The following is a 20371-nucleotide window of genomic DNA, read 5'->3' as shown; positions in this document are numbered from 1 at the left end:
GGCTTGTATAACAGCTGCTTCTTTTTCCCGTTCTCTGCTACAGCTGAAATGGTAGCCCTCTTTTTGGAGGGGCTCACCCCTCTTCAGAATTCAGTTAACTTGGTTGCACAATTTGATCTCAAGCCTTCTGAAGGGCTCAGGACGAATTATAATTTTGTAGATTTTCCAGGCGTTTCTCACTGATAGGGCAGGAACGATGTTCTTAGAAGCTCTTTACATCCTACATACTCCCTATACTGAGCCTTTAAGGACACCTACCCCCATATGATCTCATTTCCTATGGTCCTAATAGAGCAGACAACACTTTTATGATCTTGTTTGGCAAAAGCGTTCACGCCAAGCATACACACCTGGAGTTTTTCATCTGCCTTTGCTTTTTTTCAGGTAAAATGTCAATTTAGAGGATTTTTCTGAGAAGCAATCTGTCCAACAGGAGGGGGAGGAGTTCTCAGCCAGGCTGTGTTTCTTTTAACATTTTTAAGAGGAAGGGAAAAAAAAAAGTCACATTCAGCCTGAATGATTTAATTTGGAGTATTTTCTTGTACCAACTGTGAGAAATTCCATTGGCAAAATACACAATTCCAGACATTTGTTCTCAGTAAATTGTTCCTCTGTTTAGCATCTCTGATTGCCCCAATTACACTAATTGATTTCTAAATGTACAAATACAGTAGACATGTCACAAGGAATTTAACTCTTCTCCTGTCCAATGCAGAGGATTATTTTTTTGAAGATTTAATCTATTTATTTGCCAGAGAGAGGGAGAGAGAGCACATAAGCAGAGTAGGAGGGGTGAGATGGACAGAGGGAGAAGCAGGCTCCCCGCTGAGCAGGGAACACGGTGCAGGACTTGATCCCAGGTCTCTGGAATCATGACCCAAGCCAAAGGCAGATGCCCAACTGACGGAGCTACCCAGGCATCCTGCAAAGGATGGTTTCAAATAGAAAAGCTATGATGTCCTGGGCTGCTATATCTCTCTGAAAATTATAAGAACATCTCAAAAGCTGCTGCGTACTTTCCCATGTGGACACACAACCCTTCCACTTCCTTTCCTCACAGCTGTTTATTTTACCCACAAACACGGCTCCCCGCACCACCACTACACTGAGTAGGCAGCCCCAGGTTGTGCCCTGAGGACCTTAAGGCCCACCTCCTCCTCCCACACCCACATGTTCTGAAACTTATTATTTCAGTCCCCCATCCTCTTTCTTTGAGCCAAGCAGTGTGTTTCTAGAGGACTTAAGCTAACATGCTAAGATAGTATCCAGAAAGCATGACCTTCTTTATTCATGAACACCTACTAGTTCAGGTCATCAAATTTGTTAGCTGCCATCCAGCCAGGCCCAGGGGCAATGGAGCACTGGCCAGGGGATGTTTTGATGGGGAAGAAAAGGACCAGCATCTTGGGAATAATACGCCAAGGGCAGTGGTAGACAAAGGCAAGAAGTCTGAGGACTCTGAAATGAACAAAAAGAGGGGTGGGGGAGAAGGGCTTCTAAGTAACATTGCCTTCATGAGGCACTCCCCTTTACTCATGTGATCAGTAAAGGTTACTAGTTAATGGTTAACATATGGTCAATTGGTCAGTCAGAAGATCTTGCCCATAATAAGGACAAGGGTATATAGAGAGGGGGTCATACACCTAGGTCTTTACATTCACTGTCCCACTTTCCTATTCAATTTGGGTTCTCTATTTTGAACTAACCTGATTGTTCTATCTGTCCAAAGAAGATCAGGATTGAATCCTGTGTTACAGAAGTTTAATTCTCCAAATAAAACACAGCTTGTGCACTTGTGACTTCTTTTTTTTTTTTTTTTTTTTTTTTTTTAAAGATTTTATTTATTTACTTGAGAGAGAGACAGTGAGAGAGAGCATGAATGAGGAGAAGGTCAGAGAGAGAAGCAGACTCCCCATGGAGCTGGGAGTCCGATGTGGGACTCGATCCCGGGACTCCAGGATCATGATCTGAGCCGAAGGCAGTCGTCCAACCAACTGAGCCACCCAGGCGTCCCGCACTTGTGACTTCTAACTGCTCTGTTGTTGATCCCTTTGGTGGAGCGAAATCACTGACATTATATATTGGAAAGTCTGAAGCCCTAAAACAGGACTTGTGGAGGAGAAAAAAAGGATCGCCATTCCTACTCCAAATCCTGAGACTGATGAGAAAGAAAGAGGAAGGGAAGAAAGAAAAGCAGACTATGGAAATGAGAGGCAGAAACGATGAGGACCAAACGAGATGGTAGAAAAGGAAAGAGGGGGTGACTATCACTACAGTCTGACTACATGAGAAAGTGAATGAAGCTGCTGGCCAAAAAAATCACTGGAACACTATAAATTTTGATTCCTTTCCCTAAATTGCCTGCATTAAATTTTCAGCCAAAACAGAAATGAGACAAAAAATGAATGGGAGTTTTCCCACCTTCCCTTCTGTTCCTTTTTCCTTCCCACCCCTCCCAGTTCAGAGACGTCAGCGTCTGAAGAAGCAGGAACCAGAAAGGGTGCCCTGCAGAAGTACGGGCATCAGTGTGTCTGCTCTAAGAAGTTGGGAGATTGTTGCCCTGAGCAAACAAGTCAATATATGAAGGATGATGGTATCAATGGGATTCAGGTTTCTCACTGTCTGGAAGGATTTACAAATGTGGAAAGAGGAAGGCCTAGCAAGAACTCTGAGGTGTTGGACTAGACCTAAGTACTGGCATGATCTCACGGATTTAAAAAGAAGACAGATGCAGAACTAGATCTGGATTTATGGACACACACATGACAACCAGTAGCATTGAGCACTTTGAGTGACTGGATTTTGGTGTCTAAATACCATCCTCCACTAAAAGGAACCTTGGGAAAATGGCGGATCCAAGGCTGGGGCAGGGAAATTTCAAAACCACCCTGGGACAACAGGGGCCAGAAAGGAAGGAAATGCTCAAAGAGTGATGAGGGCATGTTGAAGAACAAAGAAGCCCGCCTATTGAGAGCATCTCCACTGGTCTCATTTGAACTTGAACATCAAAATAAATCATGAGAGTATTGTTTATAACCTATCTAATAAAACAGGAGCCCATGTGTCTGCACAAGTACAAATAAAGAATGAAAAGATAAATCAATGAGGAAGGAGGAAAAGTTCATCCTTCAATAGAATGTCAGCTCATAAACGTAGTAGAAATGACCAAAATGGAGAATCACTTTCTGGAACCATCATAGTGGCAGCTGATACAGGCAGAAGGTATCAGTGTGTGCCAAGGTTGGTGGTTGGAACTTTGATGAACAACAGGATACTGGCATTATATCAGAATATCCGCCCCCGCAACACACACAAAATACTGATCAATGACAAAGGGAAAAATCAATGACACCAACAGATGACCAAGGTTAATATCACCAGTGGTGGAAAGGGAGCATAACTTCTAGAGTATTCCTACCAAGACTGCACTGCCTTGGTCTGGCCATAAGGAAACAGCAGCAGACAAACAGCTGAGGTTCAGACTACAAAATGGAAAGTGCTGGAAACATGCAAGACAGGCAAAGACTTAAGGAAACATTCCAGACTGAAGGAGACTGAAGAGAAATGACAACTAAATACAGTCTGGAGATACCCTAAGACTAGAGAAAGAGAGAGAGAACTGGGAAGCTTGGAAGGGAAGGAGAGAGGAGGAAGACTGGGGAAAGCCAGGAAGGGAGGAGACGGGACAAGGGAGAAAAAGAGAGGGACCAAGGCAGAGGGAGAATAATTTCTCATTATCCAGACAGTCAGCAAAACTTTAAGGGAGTCTGTAGATGGTTGTGTGGCATCAATGCTGATTCCCTGCTCTGGAGGCCAGAAGGGTAGTTATGTGGGAAAGTGTCTTTCCTTTGGAGTGGTACACAGTGGAACGTTAGGGGTGAGGGGGAATTAGGTCATACGTAGTTTATATTTTAGATAAACAGACAAACAGGAAGAGCAAATGCAATGAAATGGCAATAGAGGGTCTAGGTGACAGAGCTGGGAGAATTCTTTGCATTGTTCTTGCAACTTTTCGACAGGTACAAAAGCATTTACAGGTTTAGCAAAGAAAGCGGGAGGTAGGAGGGAGTAGTGGTGGATGAGAAGAAGAGGCTGTGGGGGGACGGGCCAGCGTGGTGGGGGGACGGGCCAGCGTTGTGGGGAGCCCTGGGCTCTGGTCGTGGTGGTGGGAGAGGACGGGGGGCCCATTAGGGTTCCAGCGTGCCTCCTGACTCAGAGCCAGAAAGGAGCTGAGCACCCAGAGCCTCCTGTTCTGACAGACCCGTGAGGTCTGAGTTTTCGGGGAGATCTGAGAATATTCCAAGATGGAAGGGCCGGAGAGCAACCACACGAGACTGCGGGGAGTGGGAACCAGTGGATGGGGAAGCCTGTCCGGGAGGCCAGGCAGCACCGCCCGCAGGGCCATCCCCACAACCCCTGCCTTGGTCTCACCTAGCGATCCAAGGTCTCCTGGGAGACTGCTTGGTGGGAAAGGTCTGTTAAAAATAGAGGAATCTGGAATCCAATCAACCAGAAGCCAGGAAGAGCTGAAGCAATTACCATAATCCTGGTGGAAAATCACCCCAATCTCCTTTGTCAGCCTGTCCTTGTCCGGGGAGTGGGGAGCGAAGAGGAGCAGAAATCGAGAGATGGCCCACACTCATGTGGGGGGCGGGGGGCGCAGAAGGAAAGGAACAAGACCAGCTCTGAGCCCTTGGCCCTCCTCTGCTTCATTCCAACCCAGATTTAGCTCTTACCCAGGTAGCTAAGATCCAATATACGAGCTATTCACCAGGAAGGAAAACACTTGAATGGTTTTCATTATCTTAAAAAAAATTGAGAAGGAAAGAAAAAAAAGGAAGAAAGAAACTCACACTAGTCAGAGCCCTGAGAGGAGATGAGTCAACCCGGATCACCTTCTCTCTACGACGGGGACACAAGGTGCACAACCCCCTCCCACCCCCATCCCCTCACCCCTGCACTGAGCAGTGCCCGCGCTCCCTGGCAGCGGCAGATTGGAGCCAATGCAGGGGCTGAAGGCCCCCCGGGGAGCCTGGAGCAGGAAGTGCGAGCTCAAGTTAATGAGAGACACAGACTCTGAAATTCAGCTCAGCAGCTAAGAATATCTCCTGTGGACTAGAAAGAGTTCCTATGTCCGAGACCTTGGCATTCCTTTAAAAGGATAAAAAGAGCCAGACCTTCAGAAGAAGGGCCAGGGGTGGGGGGTGTCAGAGGACAGAGCACTGGAGAAGGAGGTGAGGCCTCTGAGCTGTCCCCCTGATGTGTCCCCTAACCTCTCGGTATTTTCAAAATGACAGAAGTGCCCTCATTCTCTGGCTTCTCCTTAATTCCACAATTCCATGGTAAAACAATGCGACAGCTCTCAGAAAACAGTTAAGACATGCGTGTAGAGACGCACAGAAGGTATGATGAGACTCACACCTCAAATTGTTCACAGTGATTTTGGGGAGGGAGGCATACGGGGAAACTTATAGAAGACGTTATGGATTTCTATATAATATAAATATTTATTTTTTAAAAGATTGATTTTATTTATTTATTTATTTATTTATTTGCGAGAGTAATCGAGAAAGAGAGAGAGAGATTGAGAGAAGTTGCTGGGGAGGAGCAGAGGGGAAGGGAGAACCAGACTGCCATTGAGCAAGGAGCCTGATGTGGGGCTCGATCCCAGAACCCTGGGATCATGACCTGAGCTGAAGGTAGTTGCATAACGGGCTGAGCCACCCAGGTGCCCCTCATGTACATTTTTAAGCAACTACTATGAAGTCATTTTATTGCTAAATTAAAAATCACAAAACAGTGAACATCAGGGACACAGTTGTCAAAAGCAACAACAACTTCTATAGCAAAAGACTCATGATCAAATGGGAATAATCGCAGGCAAATTCGCATGCATAGTCTATTCCGATGAGAAAGAACTGGAACTGTGTGCTGTATTTAGCATGTCCTATAACAACCAGGGAGGCAAATCTTCCTTCAAGGCCCGCTTCAAATGTCATTGGAAGGGACTTTTCCTGTCCCTTTCTCTTTGCCACACTGTGCCCTGTTTCCAGCCTCCCAAAAGTGAATTTTTCTCTCAACTCGGTCCCCAAGGCCCTGGGGATAATCTTTCAGGCCCTCATCCCGTGAAATTGCTTTGATTTGCTCTTGTCTGTGTCTCTCAAAATAGGACTTTGTGTGGTTCCTCATGTTTGAATGGTAGGTTCTAGCACAGGGCCTGGCCCATGGCACATGCTCCAAAAGGTTTTGTAGAATCAGACACACTTTCGTGCAACCTGACCCATGCATGGTTACCTGGTTTTCTCAGTCTCTCCCAATTAAGAACACCCATCTGTTCTTCATATTGGAAATCCATAGCAATCAAAGCCTAATGTGGAGCATGGGGGGTGTACTCTCTTTAAAACATGTTCCAGATCATTCTTGACGATGCCATTCACCCCCTTCCCGGTCCCTAGGATCCCAGGGACATCCCTGCTCCTGTCACTGAACTGGTGAGTCAACTCCTTAACTGGGAGGGAATGCATACTGAAAAGGAAAGCAGCTCAGGGAGGGCCTCCCAGGGGAGTAACGGACCAGCTGCACAGCTCGGCCCCGTGGCGGACGCCCAGGACACGGAGCCCTGGGCTGGGCGCTGGGAGCCCCTGGCCCTTGTTCTGGAAGACTCTTGCCCTCTTTGCCTCTCACAAGGGTGAAGTGAGGTCACGCTGGGGAATGGCGGGGCAAAGCTGGGATCTGTGATGATCAAACTCCGTGGGTCACTCTGACTCATGACAAGTCATCAACTCACTTTCAAACTACAAATCAGTCGTGACAGTCACCCAGATGAACCTCACATAGCTTCTTTCAGCGGAGATGCAGTAACAGTTTACCTATTTATATTAATTCAGGGGATGGGGGTTTTCAGTCCCATCTTTTTCACTCAATGCCTTTTCTAGGAGGAACCAGAACTTCCGAGGAATCCACAGTACTGGGCCCGGGGGAGTCTGGTTGCTTGGACTTGTTCGACTGCCCTCGGCAGACCACCCCTCCCCCCGGCGGGGGCTGTACTCCTACGCTCCGTCCCTTCCTTCAGTGCTACTCCAGACCCGCGCTATGGCAGCAGTTTTAAAAGGCTCGATTTTCCCATCCTCTCCCATGGCGAGGCTTTCTGTGTGAGCTGGGGGTGGTTGCGGGCACAGTCAGGGCACTGAGTGCCATCTCTGTCTGTCAACAGTTCCTACGAAAAAGATGACAGAGAAAAGTAACACACTCCATATCCCCACTGACCTAGACATGACCTCCTTGGCCTGATCGACCACCATCCTCGCCGTGGTTTTTTTTTTTAAGATTTTATTTATTTATTTGTTGGAGTGAGGGAGCCCAAGCAGGAAGAGCCGCAGTCAGAGGGAGAAGCAGACTCCCTGCCCAGCAGAGACCCTTATGCCGGACCCGATCCCAGGACCCTGAGATAGTGACCTGAGCCAACGGCAGGCTCTTAATCGGCAGGACCACCCGGGCGTCCCCCAGCCTCACCTTCTTTCACTTCATTTATCCCAGCGCCACCCAGCTCCCTGCTGCCAGTGCCGTCCACCGCTCCTGCCTTCGCCTGGCTCTCCTTTCCCACGGCAACTCCATGTTCCCATTTCTCCACCTGGCAAACTCCTACTCTTTCTGCAAAGGCTCTTTGACGCCTTGGCATTTTAGCCATATCTCCAGACCAGCAACAATGTGAGAGCAGGCACTCAGACTTACTGCCCCCCGAGCAGCCAGCACATAGCCGACTGGAGGCTCTCAGCGAACGTTTGTTCAGAGAATGCCATCACTGGAGGGAAGCCTCCTGTGCCCGTTCTGGCCGACACTCATGACGCTCAATTTGTAACCTCCTGTTTACAAGCTGGACTTGCTTTCCCAGCCTCTGAGTTCTTCAAGGGAAGGGGATGAATGAAGTGAGTCTCTAGCAAGGAGCCTGGATGATTCCCTGGAAGTGCTCGACACATGTTTGCGGAATAAATGAAGTTGCAGAGAAACCTAAGATGTTCTTACCGCCAGCTCAGCGAATGCAAACTCATAAAGCCCAGAAGATATTCCAAGTAACCTCTAGACCTCAGCTTTCTGAGTTATAAAGTGAGAGTCGAAAGTCATGACCTCCTCCTGGCTCGAAGGCTCTTTAATTTAGAAAGGTAGCGATCATCACAATCGCCAGAGCCCAACAAATCCTGACCAAAAGGCTTGGCACGCGGCCGCCGTGGAAGAAATTCCTCTAGAGCAGAGACTATTGGTAAAGGCGTTCCATTTATTTGAAATGCCTAAAGTCCTTTACCTTCAAGATAAACCAGTATCCAGCGGTGATGGGCTGCATGTGGAAGGCACATGTGGGAATTCAGAGAACAGTAAGGGAACGCACGTGTTTTCATATGCTTTTGTCGGTTGTGTTTCCGCACTGGAAAGCACTAACGTTTTTGCGACCCTTCAGAAGGTCGAGCAGTTGATACTCCACACTTGACTGATGGGGCTGGTGCCGGCATGGAGCCACCAGCAGGCACGAGAGTCACTGTCCCTACGAACGATTATCTCACGATACAGTGACAGCATACTCAGGGGCGCTTGGGTGGCTCAGTTGGTTAAGCATCCGACTCTTGATTTCAGCTCAGGTCACAATCTCAGGCTCTGGGCTGGGCATGGAGCCTGCTTAAGGTCCTCTCTCTTAAACATTTTTTAAAATTAAAAAAAAAAAAAGTGACAGCACTCACATGGGCCAAGTGTCAAATACACAGCTTGAATCATTGGTGGGTACAACAGGCTTAGCCTCTACCGACTGAATTTATAGAGCACATACTCTATGCCATACAGAATCCTGGTGAGGAGCACCGAATAGAACAAAGTCCTCTCTCCTTGAGGGCCTGCATTTTAGTGAAGGAGACAGGTAACTGAAGAGACATACAGAGGCATAGCAAGTCTCGTGGTCCTCAGTACTGTGGAGATACAAGTCAAGGGGGCAGACAATGCCTGCAGTGCTCCGGGAAAGCTCTCTGCTAACTCTCTGCCTTATGCCAGCACTATAGACATCAAGGTTTCTCTTTTGGGTGTGAAATTTTCTCCTGGGGTCACATGTAATGTTCTTTCCTATCAGGAAGGCCAATGGAGCAGTATTCATTAGAGTTATAAGAAGAATGGGGTGCCTGTGGGGCTCAAGTGGGTTAAGCGTCTGACTCTTGATTTCAGCTCAGGTCCTGATCTTGGGGTCATGGGATCAAGCCCCACATAGGGCTCTGTGCTCAGCCTCTCTCTGCTCCTCCCCCAAGCTCTCTTTCTCTCTCAAATAAATAAATAAGATATTTTTTTAAATTAAAAAAAAAAAAAAAAAAGAGGGATGCCTGGATGGCTCAGTCAGTTGAGCATCTGCCTTCAGCTCAGGTCATGATCCCAGGGTCATGGGATGGAGTCCCACAGGTTCTTTGCTCAGCAGGGAGCTTGCTTCTCCCTCTGCCTGTGGCACCCCCTACTTGTGCTCTCTCTCTCTCTAATAAGTAAACAAAATTAAAAAAAAATAAATTTACAGATTTGTTTAAAAAATTTAAACAAAAAAAAGAAGAGAAGAGAAAACTAAAATGGTAATGGGTTTTGCCTATGGAATTACAGCTCGTGGTCCCCAGTGGAGCATCTGTGTTCACCCGACAATTCTAAGAAATCAGGAGAACAGAGACTCTGACTTGTCTTCCTCTTTCCTTTTATTTGGCTAACTGATAAATATGTAAAGTCAACCGGATCATCCCAGAAAATGGATTTTTTACTGCTATGGCTGCCATAATAAAATATTTTGATTTGATATAAGTAATAATTCCGGAAGTTGGACACACGAATAGGTATGTGACACAGCCCAGGGCTGAGGGACCCCAGCTCCGACACACCCCTGTGTGGTGTGTGCTGAGACACAAACCAGGCAACAACATTCCAGAAGGCTAGGGAGGTGAGTCGTCTGGCTCGAACACGTCAGCGGTCTCCCCATTATTCCCAGCCACGTGTGGATCTACCTGGTCCATCACCTCAGTCTCCCTGCCTCGGTCTCTGTGCCTCAGCTCGACTCTCCATCCAGCAGCCAGGGCTGGTGATCACTTAAAAACCCAAATCAGATGGAGTATCCCTCATGTAATACCTTTCAAAGGCTTCTCATCATCCTTGGAGTAAAACCTGAGTCCTCACCATGGCCTGCGAGCCTTTCACCATTTGGCCTTGGCAATTTGAACCACCTCCTTGCCTAGCACTTTTCCTTTTGATCATTCCATGGCAGCTACCCTGTCGTGCTGTTCCCCAAACACCAACCTCACTCTTGACCTCAGGGCCTTTGCACCTGTTTCCCCCTCTTCCAGGATTGCTCTTCCCCAGAAACCATGTGGTTCTCCCTTATTTCTTTTGAGTCTCTCAACAGTCATCTCCTAAAGGGGCCTTCCTTACCTACTCCATCTGCAACAGGCACCTCCACTTTTCTCCTCCATGCTACCTCTCATTAGCTGACCTTATTCATTTGCTCATTTTCTTGGTTAGGGCCTGTCATTTCTACCAGCATATAAATGCCACAAGAGCACAGGCTTTGTCTATTTTGTCTATCTTGTTCAGTGCCTAGAATAGCAGCTGGCACAAAGTAGGTGTTTAATTAATACACGTGGACTAACCCCCAAAAGACACTGGTGGGATTATGTTCAACATGTCTCTCGTCCCTGTTTTCACCAGCCGATGCCAGCATCTGACTTCCTCGAATGCCGAGTGACTTCCAAATAGCTGTCTTTGTGCTGGACCTCTTATCTAGTGACAAGCTTAAATATCCAATTGCTTACTATCCATCTTCACCCCGATTCCTGGACGACTCCTCAAGACTCCTCAGCAGCATCTCTGCAAAGCCCTGACGGCGTGTCCTCCTGCTTCCACACTGAGCCCACCCTAGTGCTCCTCGTCTCAGTGAGCTGTGTCCCCCTCCACCCCCCACACAAGGCAGACACCTGAGGGTCATTCTCGAAGCCCCCTTCCCTGCTTCCCCCATGCCATTCCACCACCCAGGCCTGTCCACCCTTCTCCATCTCTGCAGCCACGACTCCTATCCCAGCGACCACCGTTTCTCTCCCGGACGGGTGTGACTGTCTGTAACTGGCCTCCCCAGTTCTAACCCTGGGCCCTTCCAGCTGTCTTCCAAGCAGCAGCCAGTGCACTCCCCCAAAGCACACCTCTGATCATGTCAGTCCTGAGCTTGAGTCTGTGGCCTGCTTCCCTCTGCTTGGGATAAAGATTGGAAGCCTTGATATGGCTTCCGTAAACAGGGCTTGTGGAAACAGTTGGACAAGTCACGACAAGCTGAACTGCCTCCATTTCTCAGAGATTCCTAGAATACCTCCAAGACCAGTTGCCTCGAGCTCTCAAGTGCCCTCCACCCCTGCTGCTCCGACCACTCTGTCCCCTCCCCAGATTTTCCCCCTCCATCAGCAGCTACAGTGTGGCACAGCAGGTGGACACCACCCCCTGCACACACACACACACACACACACACACACACACACACACACAATGTGTGCACACACAGATGTACACACACAGCACTGGTCCTGGGACACACTATCCCGACTGTGGTGACTATCACCACTAGCCAACTGCGGTGGTCATCGCCCCGGCCCATAAGTCCCAGCAAAATCCTGAATTCACCTCTGCAGCCTCATCTGGAGCCTCTGCACTGCAGCCACTCTGGCCTTCCTTAAACTTTCTGTGCTTTTTCCCTGCCTCGGGGACTTTGCACAGGCTGTTCTCCATGATTGGATTTTTTTCAAGATTTATTTATGTATTTGAGAGAGAGAGAGTGCATGTACACAAGAACCGGGTGGGGGGGGGGAATCTTCAAGCAGACTCCCATCTGAGCGCCAAGCCCACAGGACTCAATCTCATGACTTGAGATCACGACCTGAGCCCAAATCAAGAGTCAGATGCCTAACCGACTGAGCCACCCAGGGACTCCCATCACTAACTCCCATCACTAACTTCCTTCCTCCCATCACTAACTTCTACTTATCCCTTCCTCATGGTAGCCTTCTCTAACTTCCAACTTTAGGGCAAGTCTCATGTATTCTCAAAAAATCCTATGCCTTTAATTCACAGTTCCAAACACACTTCAGTTTGCCTCCTACTTACGTGCTTCCTTGATGGCTAGCTCTCACGACCAGTAGACTACAGTTCAGAGAAACTGAGGACTGGGACTTTTCTGCGTACTATCAAGTCCCTAAGGCCCAGCGCTCCGTCCGCATCTGGAGATACACAGGAAGACACTGGCGACTTGGGTCTAAAGCCTGTCGATGGCTTGGCTTAAGGAAAGCATCAGGCATTCATACAAAGATACCGATGATGCTGTGTATGTGTGTGTCCTTGTGTGTGAATCTGCTCTTTTCTATATATAGAACAATGATGACGATCAAAATTAGTAGACATAATCCATGCATTAAGGAGACTGCCCTGAATACTCAGATGTCTCTTACATAAGCCAAGAGTTCCTCTTCTCACACTGCTTAGCGTAATTACTTCCTATTATGGCAAACAGCACTTACCCTTTCCACAAAACATACTATCTGAAAGTGTGTTACTTATATAAGGATTAGCCTTTGCTGCATTCCTGCTATCACCGTCCACCGGTTCAAAAGATTCAAGCCGGGGCCCCAGGACAGGAGCCTGTTTTAGCGTCTCAAAACAATGAATGCATGTTCCGAGAAGAAGGAAGCTCTCGTCCCCTCGTGTCGCCAGCCCTGCGAACACTGGAAAGCCCCAGCACTGTCCCCAGGGCTGCACTGATGTGTTTACTGAGGGTGTCAGCTTGGCTGCTGTTGTCCCTCCCTCCCCTGTACCTGCATCACTCTTCCCTCCAGAGCACAAGGCCGGTTCAACCACCCTCGGGCTGGCATGATGGGAGCAGCACGGGCTCCTCCGCGGGACCGCTGTCTGCTCCTCCTTCACCTGCGGCAGCCACGAGCAGGAGACCCACACAGCCCAAGGTCCCGGGAGTCAGGGCAGGGGGCCCTAGGGATAAGCCAGCCCCGAGGGGATTTGCAGGACCCCAAATCCTTCCCTTTCTGCCCCCTTGACATTTGCATCCTTGCTTGCAGCCATGTCCTCTCGGAAAGGAGGCCGGGGCCGAGCCAGGACCGCAGACACCCATTTGGGACTGGAGCTTCCCTTCGGTGCTCGCCGGGCTCGCCTGGAGCCCGCTGGAAATAGTGTCATAAAGTGCAAAAATGCTTCGGGGCCTGCTGCTCCCTGAGCCCAAGATGAACCCCAGAGAGCCCCCAAGAGAGACAGGAGGGGGATGAGCCAGTAACACCCGGGGCCTCACCAACAGGAGACCAATCAGGACAAAGCCACTTTCCCAGTGTCATCAAAATCTTCCAATCTCACACCGAAAATAAGCCCTGGCTCAAGGCTTATGAGCGTCCGATTGTCCCCATTTCTGCTAAATGGATTCCTCTGAGAGCATCTGAACCCTGGGAAGGCCTCTTGAAGGCTCGGCGCTCCTCGGACAGAGCTATACTGCAGAAAAGCCCTCCTCTGCCTTTCTGCTGCGGAAGCCTCGGAACTTTCCAGGTGGGCAGAGAGAGCCATTCCCCTGTCTGTGGGAGGCTGGGGAGACACAACCACAGCTGCTGAAGCAGGAGGCCCCTCTTCTGAGCCACTCCGACACCAGGACTTGCTCCTTGCTCCGAATTTCTCTCCTCCACCCTCTTCCCTTGAAAGAAATGGGTCTGCGGTTGCGGTCTGTTTTCCAGAGGCCGCGCCTGGGCTCTGTGTGCTTGCTGAGCATCACTACAGAGGCCATCACCCTGTGGCGGTACACTTGGGTCGGAGGGGTGGGAGAAAGGGAGGAAGGAGGGCTTCCTGCCTCTACCCCATCCACAGACTCAAACCAGGGCACATGCTTGTCCCCCTCTGAAGTTCACGGCCGTGGGCTTGCTATCACACCTACTTTGTATTTCCTACCACACCACCCGCTCCAACCTCCCTGATCTTTGAGCTGTGAATTTACACCACAGAGGACCGACTGAATCCAAACGGGGTCTTGCCCTGAGAGAAAGAACAAGTGGAATGTTGCATTTTAAGCAGGGGGGGGCGGGAGAGGGAGCGGACAGGTGGTGAGAAGGCAGGGGGACAGGGGCACATGGCCTTCTGGGAACTTGCCCCTGCTAGCTTTAAAAGCAATCTAGTGCACTACAACACAACGAGCCTTGAAGACACTGCACTACATGAAAAGGACAAATACGGTGTGATTCCACCTTGAGGAGGGACCTAGAGCAGTCGGAGTCATAGAGACAGAACGTCAAGCTGTGGCAGTCAGGGGTTTGGGGGGCAGGGATGGGGAGTTACCGCCTAACAGATGCAGTTTCAGCTCTGCAGGAGGAACAGTGTTCTGGAGAGGGACGGTGGTCCTTGTCATACCACAACATGAAAGTACTTTATCCCATTGAACTGGACACTCAAACATGGTTTAAGGTGGTAAATTCCATGTTACATGTATTTCACCACAATTACAAATAATTTGCTGATTAAAATGGTTAAAAAAAAAAAAAAAGTATTCTCATTAGAAACTGATTTAGGACAGGTGCCCCATTAATTGAATTGGCTGGCCAAACCAAGCAAACCAAACCAAGGTCATCCAACCCACAAGCTCAAACTATACCCCTGACCTCTCTCGATGATAATTTCCTCCCTGTTCAGTCAATTCCTAGACCTCTGGCCCCAAACCTGACTCTTTGCCCTCTGCTCCGTTCTGAACACATGAAGTCTCTTACTGGCCCCACCTGTCACCAAACACACAGCTTAGCCCCGGGAACCTCCAGAGAAGCTGTTCAAGCCACGGCGGCTCTCAGCCTGAGCCGGCCTCGCTTTCATCAACACCTGACAGAGGAAGGGAGGCGCCATCACGACTTCCTTCTCAGCACAGCGAGAACCCACAAAGGCTGCTAGTAGACAAAGGAGATTTAATGTCACTACCGATACAACATCCTTCAAAGGCCCGCTCTCCTGCCCCCCTTCAAAGGCCACATGTTCTAAGACCACAGCGGGAACCAAGGCCACTTCTGAGGGAAGAGGCAGCAGGGGATGGAGCCCAGGCCCGGCCCACACAGTTCGGGCATCAGTCCTTCTCCATGGGGCCCCAGACCGTGAACACCAAGGTTAGGGCCTTCAGCAGGCAGGAACCCTTGGGGATTTTTGAGGCCACTGGAAAAAGGTTAATAGAGGCAGATTAAAGCTGTCAGGAAATGGTACCGGGCAAGAGCCTCTCTTCAGAGACCATGTGCCTGTCCCCACCCCACGTACCTGGTTACAGGTGTTAATGTCTACGCCGTTCCGCAGGTGATCCAAAGCTTTGTCCAAGTTACCTGATCTTGCCGCCCTCAGAAAGCTGGTAGCAGCATCGGCCTGTGAGGAGAAATTGGAGGCTGTGAGCATGCTCTTGGGGGAGGACTTCAAGACCCCATTCAGGCCCAGGGCTGCGAAAGAGGGCCTAAGTCTTGGTGACAGCCATTACACCCTCCTATTACGGCTCCCCAGTGCCTCCCCCCACACTCGGTGCCCACCGTGGCGCCCAGGCGTAGGATGGGCCTAGAGTCCCTGAGTAGATGGCTTTCAGGTCTGTCATAGGAGGCTGCTTCGAGCCCACCCTCCCTTCTTGGTATCTTTATAAGCAAACACTCTTGGCTCGGGCCTATGATGGACCAGCCTTTGAGAAGGACCCTGGTCCAACCATGAACATTCAGTACTGGCTGGAGTCCTGCTGCTTCAATGTCCCCAAGGGCTCCTTGTTCTTATGGAGGAGTCTAGAGCACAGAGCCCCTGACCCCAGGGAGTCACAGATGCGGGCATCACGGGGACCTTACAGGTGCCCCTGGCCACTATTTTACGGGTTGGTTTTTTTTAAGTACCCAGCACCTAGCACTTACTGAGCACTAAGAACCATTACCAGCCCCTCACGTTGACTATCTGTTCACATATCCCTGAGATACACATTTAATACTCATTGTCTGAAAACTCCAAGAAGGAGTTCTGCGCTCCCCCTTTCACAGATGAGAAGCCAAGGGGCAGAGAGCTGATGCCACTAGTGCAGAGTCCCGCGGCAGGCACGAAACTTACCCTGGACTCACACGCACACAACCTGCCTCTGAAATCTATGAACTTGACCTCCTTGCTCTGCTGCCAACTTAACGTGAGCTTTAGCTGGCAGATGACCCTCACAAGCGCTCGTGCAGGAGACTAAAACAAACCCTTTCCACGGCTGCTGCTCAGCCACCAACACCATGGCCACTGAGACCCTGCCACCGAGTAATACAGGCTACTGCAACTGTCCTATCAGCACAAGTGCTGAGCTCTGTGCTCGGCACAGGGTACATGTCCAGATGGGCAAGGGCTGTCACGTGACACGTCATGCATGAAGCGTGCGCCACCAGTCCCTCAGGAGACCCACCCACCCCTCATGGTTCCCTCTCCTCGAACGAGTACTCTGTCTCCCTCCTTCACGCTTCCTCCTCAGAGACCATGCCATGGTGGGCAGAATGGTGGCCCCAACGGATACATCCATGCCTGAATGCCTGCAACCTGGCATTTGGAAAAAGAGCCTGTACAGATGTAACTAAGTTATGGGTCTTGAGACAAGACCCATGTAGATTACCTAGGCTGGCCCTAAACCCACTGACAAGTATCCTTATGAAAGATCCAAGAGAAGGGACACACACTCACAAGAAAACCTGATGGAAAGACCGAGGCGGACATCAGCGTGGCACGGCTGCAAGCCAAGGAAGCCAGCAACCAGCAGAAGCTAGAAGAGGCAAAGAGCAGATCCCCCCCACCCCCCGAAAGCCTCCACAAGGAGCATGGGCCTGTGTCACCTGGATTTTAGACCTCTGGCCTCCGGAGAATAAATTTCCGTTTTCTGCCAGCATCCTGAACACGGTGTCAAACAAAAGTCCGCGATTAAACCTTGAACCCCTCCCCGGAGCAGAGCTAGGTGTCTTTGCCAATCAAACAGTCAATCCACAGCAGAAAAGACTTTCCAGCCGCGCAGACACTACCTTCACCCTGGAGGGCTGTCCTGTCCCTTCGCTCTGTCGCCTCCAGCCTCCAGGACGCCGCTAGAAGATCTGCTTCCTTCCTCGGCCTCCAAGCACACCCCACTCCACCCCTACCTCGCTGACCTCCCGACAGTCCTGATTTCCTGCCAACCCTCTCATATTCCAGGCCCCACATGCCCTCCCCCAACACCCCACCCCATTCTGTAAGTTCAAACCCAAGCTCTGCGTCCACCTGTTCACAACATACACACACTTGGGGGGAGGGCACCTGTAGGGGGTGCCTGGATGGCACAGTCGGCTTTGTGTCCGACTCTCGGTTTTGGCTCAGGTCACGTTCTCAGGGTCTTGATACAGAGCTCTAGCGGGGCTCTGCGCTCAGTGTGGAGTCTGCCTAAGGCTCTCTCTCCCTTAGGGCACCTGGGTGGCTCAGTCGGTTAAACATCTGCCTTTATCCCAGGTGATCCAGTCTTGCATCACGCTCCTTGCTCTGTGGATCCTGCTTCTCCCTCTCCCACAGCCTGCTGCTCCCCCTGCTTGTGCTCTCCCCAACCCCCCCCCCCATCAAATAAATAAAATCTCAAAAAATAAAAACAAAAAAAAACCTCTCTCCCTCTCCTCTCTAAAATAAATAAACAAATCTTTAAAACCAAAAACCAAAAACACCATACACACACTTGGATCTCACTGCCTCCAACACAGCGGGCAGGAAAGCCCCTTCCTCCCTCCTCCTTTGTCCTCCCGGGCCCGTCTGCCTCCAGCCCCACACCCAGATTATTCCTGGGACCCTGAAGCTGTCCTTGGATACTCAGTATGAACCATTTTAAAATCTAGAAATAGGAGCTTGATTTTTTTTTTTAATTTTAAAAAAATATTTTAAATACGTCTTTGTCTCCGCAGACAAACTGTTTACTTCTTGGGGCAAGGACCAAATCTTCCATCTCTTTGAAAATCCTTCAGAGCCTGAAATGTCTGCTAAGCTACAATCCCCCTTGGCCGAAAACACAAGGCCCCTGATGTCCTTTTAGGTTCTCGGCTAGGCCTCTGCGGTGGGGGAGCTATCCCAGAAACGAGGATCACTCTGTTGGTTCCCCGTGAGCTGGATTCCCAGAGAAATCAGACTCCAGGTGTAGTCGCTCAGAGAAACGTCTGTACGGGTTGAATCAGAAAGTTTGTCTGGATTGAACTGTTGGGAAAAATGACTAAATTTTTCCCCAAGAATGAGAGTGTTTGAGAAACCTATCCCACCTACCCAAGCTACCTTCTGCAGCACATAAGAGCATTCAGGATGGAAAGCTGAGCATGGCAGATAAAAACAGCGCAGCGTGACACAGCGGTAGTGTGGCCTTCCGGGGGACCCGACTCCAGGAAGTGAGGCACAACATTTATGAAAGACAGACAAGCAAATAAACAGAGGGCAGGGAAAGCCCAGTCGGGAGTAGGCTGTGGAAAGTGAAAAAGCATGTGGTTTGTGCACTCTAAGAATGGAATTACAATAGTCATTATCAATCATTGGGCACATGTCTTTCCAACACGGTACCTGTCTGTCCTTATCACAACCGGGGAGGTAGGTACCGTCATCATCCCCATTTTAGAGGTGATAAAGCTGAGGTCTGGAAAGTTGCTCGGGTTCTGCAGTTAGCACTCTGGGATTCAGCCCAAGGTTCCCTGATGCAAGCCACTTCACTGCCCTTGACCCCGAGATGCATCCCCAGCAATTTTAAACCTGGGGCCGCCCCAACAGACTGTGGGAGCTGGGAGGAGCCACATGTCTTGGCCAATCAAGAGTCAATCCATGGCAGGGAAAGGGTCCCCAGCAAGTCCCAGCTCTAACTCTGAGGGCTATGGTAAGCCCGAGACAGGCCTCGAGAATGGGACCATCACATCCCAGTCCTTCCTTCTGGGGACAGTAAAACCAGTGGTAAGAATAAAGTGACTGGCTAAAGTCACCTATATAGTTAGAGGTGAAGTTCAGTTGCTGAGGTCTTTTCATTTTCTGTTTGGCCTTCTCTGGCATAGAGTAGTCCCAGGATCCTCAGGGTATCTTATAGGTGAATTATAGATAATGGTGTCACTCCCACTGTGTATCACTCAGTTTAATTGTACAATACATTTGCTGAGCTCCTATTTCAAGTCCAGGATTCTGCTAGGGCAAAAAGAAATAGAATAAAAAATCAGAACATAGGTCCCTGCCCTTATGATTTGAAAAACAAAGTGACAGAGTTATAAAGGGGTCATTCGTGCACACATGCACTCATGGATTCATTCCGCCAGCTTTCAGCGAGCACCTCTTGGAGCTAGGGAACATTTAAGCCATACAGCAAATGACCCTGCTTGGAATATGAGACCCATTCTCACCGCCTTGTTCTTCCAAGACCATGCTGCCCATCTATCTAATTCAATTACCTCCAAGTCAATGACCTGTCCCAGGTGCAATTTCCTGGTGCATCCAAGAACGGTCTGTGTAATCCAATAGGGCAGAAAGAGAGTCAAATGAGTCCAACACATTCCATTTAGAATGTTTACCCGAGTAGACACTAACCAGAGAAACAACAATGGCAACAGTGACAAAACGCTAACGAGACTCTCTCTGGGCTCTGATAAACTGGAGCAGGATTCGTGGCCCTCCCCAAGTCCCACCTGTCCCTGGGATGTGGGGCAGCCTCAGAGAGGCCTCTCTGTTCGAGGAAACTAGATAGAGGGCCTGAAGGAGGCTGTTCGCTGTGTTCCAGAAAATCAGTCCACAAGGGCCCCGAACCCTGTATCACACCAAGGAGCTGCCCGCCCCTCTGAGCACCCCACCAAGGCTGCCTGCTCATGTCTTTGCCCCTTCCTCATCTTGAGCTTCATGTTAGTCTAATTTTACCTGTAAGAAAATCGCCTGCGCCTGCGTCGAGGGCAGGAAGGTGTATACACGTTTTGTCGCGTCCTTGGCTCACTTCCCTGCTGGCTAATCCACGTGATGTCCCCGAACTCCCTTTCATAGCAAAATAGGTTTGCCTTTTTTTTTTTTTTAATGTTGTATTTATTTATTTGAGAGAGAGCGCGAGTGGAAGGTAGGGACAGAGGGAGAGGGAGAAGCAGACTCCCTCCAGAGGGAGCCTGAGGCAGGACTTGATCCCAGGACCCTGGGATCATGACCTGAGTTGAAGGCCGATGCCACCCAGGCGCCCCAAGTCTGTCTTTCTAAATCCCTTACTATGTTTGAGACACTTTACATAAATAATTCATTTGCCCCTCCCAATAATCCCAGGAGGCGGGTGCACTTACTGTCTATTCTGCACAGATGAGGTGTGTGAGTCACAGAGAAG

The 20371-nt window shown here is 49.6% G+C and overlaps 1 protein-coding gene across 14 annotated transcripts in view; it reads right to left on the bottom strand.

Annotated features, from left to right (window-relative positions):
- ANK1 (ankyrin 1) overlaps positions 1-20371 on the bottom strand; it is a 207503-nt gene that overhangs the window by 75015 nt on the left and 112117 nt on the right. For all 14 annotated transcript variants that reach the window (XM_059156002.1, XM_059155988.1, XM_059155990.1 and 11 more), the window contains exon 2: positions 15316-15417. In XM_059156002.1, the coding sequence (XP_059011985.1) occupies positions 15316-15417 (102 nt within the window). The remainder of the gene's footprint in view (positions 1-15315; positions 15418-20371) is intronic.

The sequence above is a fragment of the Mustela lutreola genome, chromosome 18 (genome assembly GCF_030435805.1).
Source record: "Mustela lutreola isolate mMusLut2 chromosome 18, mMusLut2.pri, whole genome shotgun sequence".
Classification (NCBI taxonomy): Eukaryota; Metazoa; Chordata; class Mammalia; order Carnivora; family Mustelidae; genus Mustela; species Mustela lutreola.
This window is presented reverse-complemented; position numbering and strand designations above follow the sequence as displayed.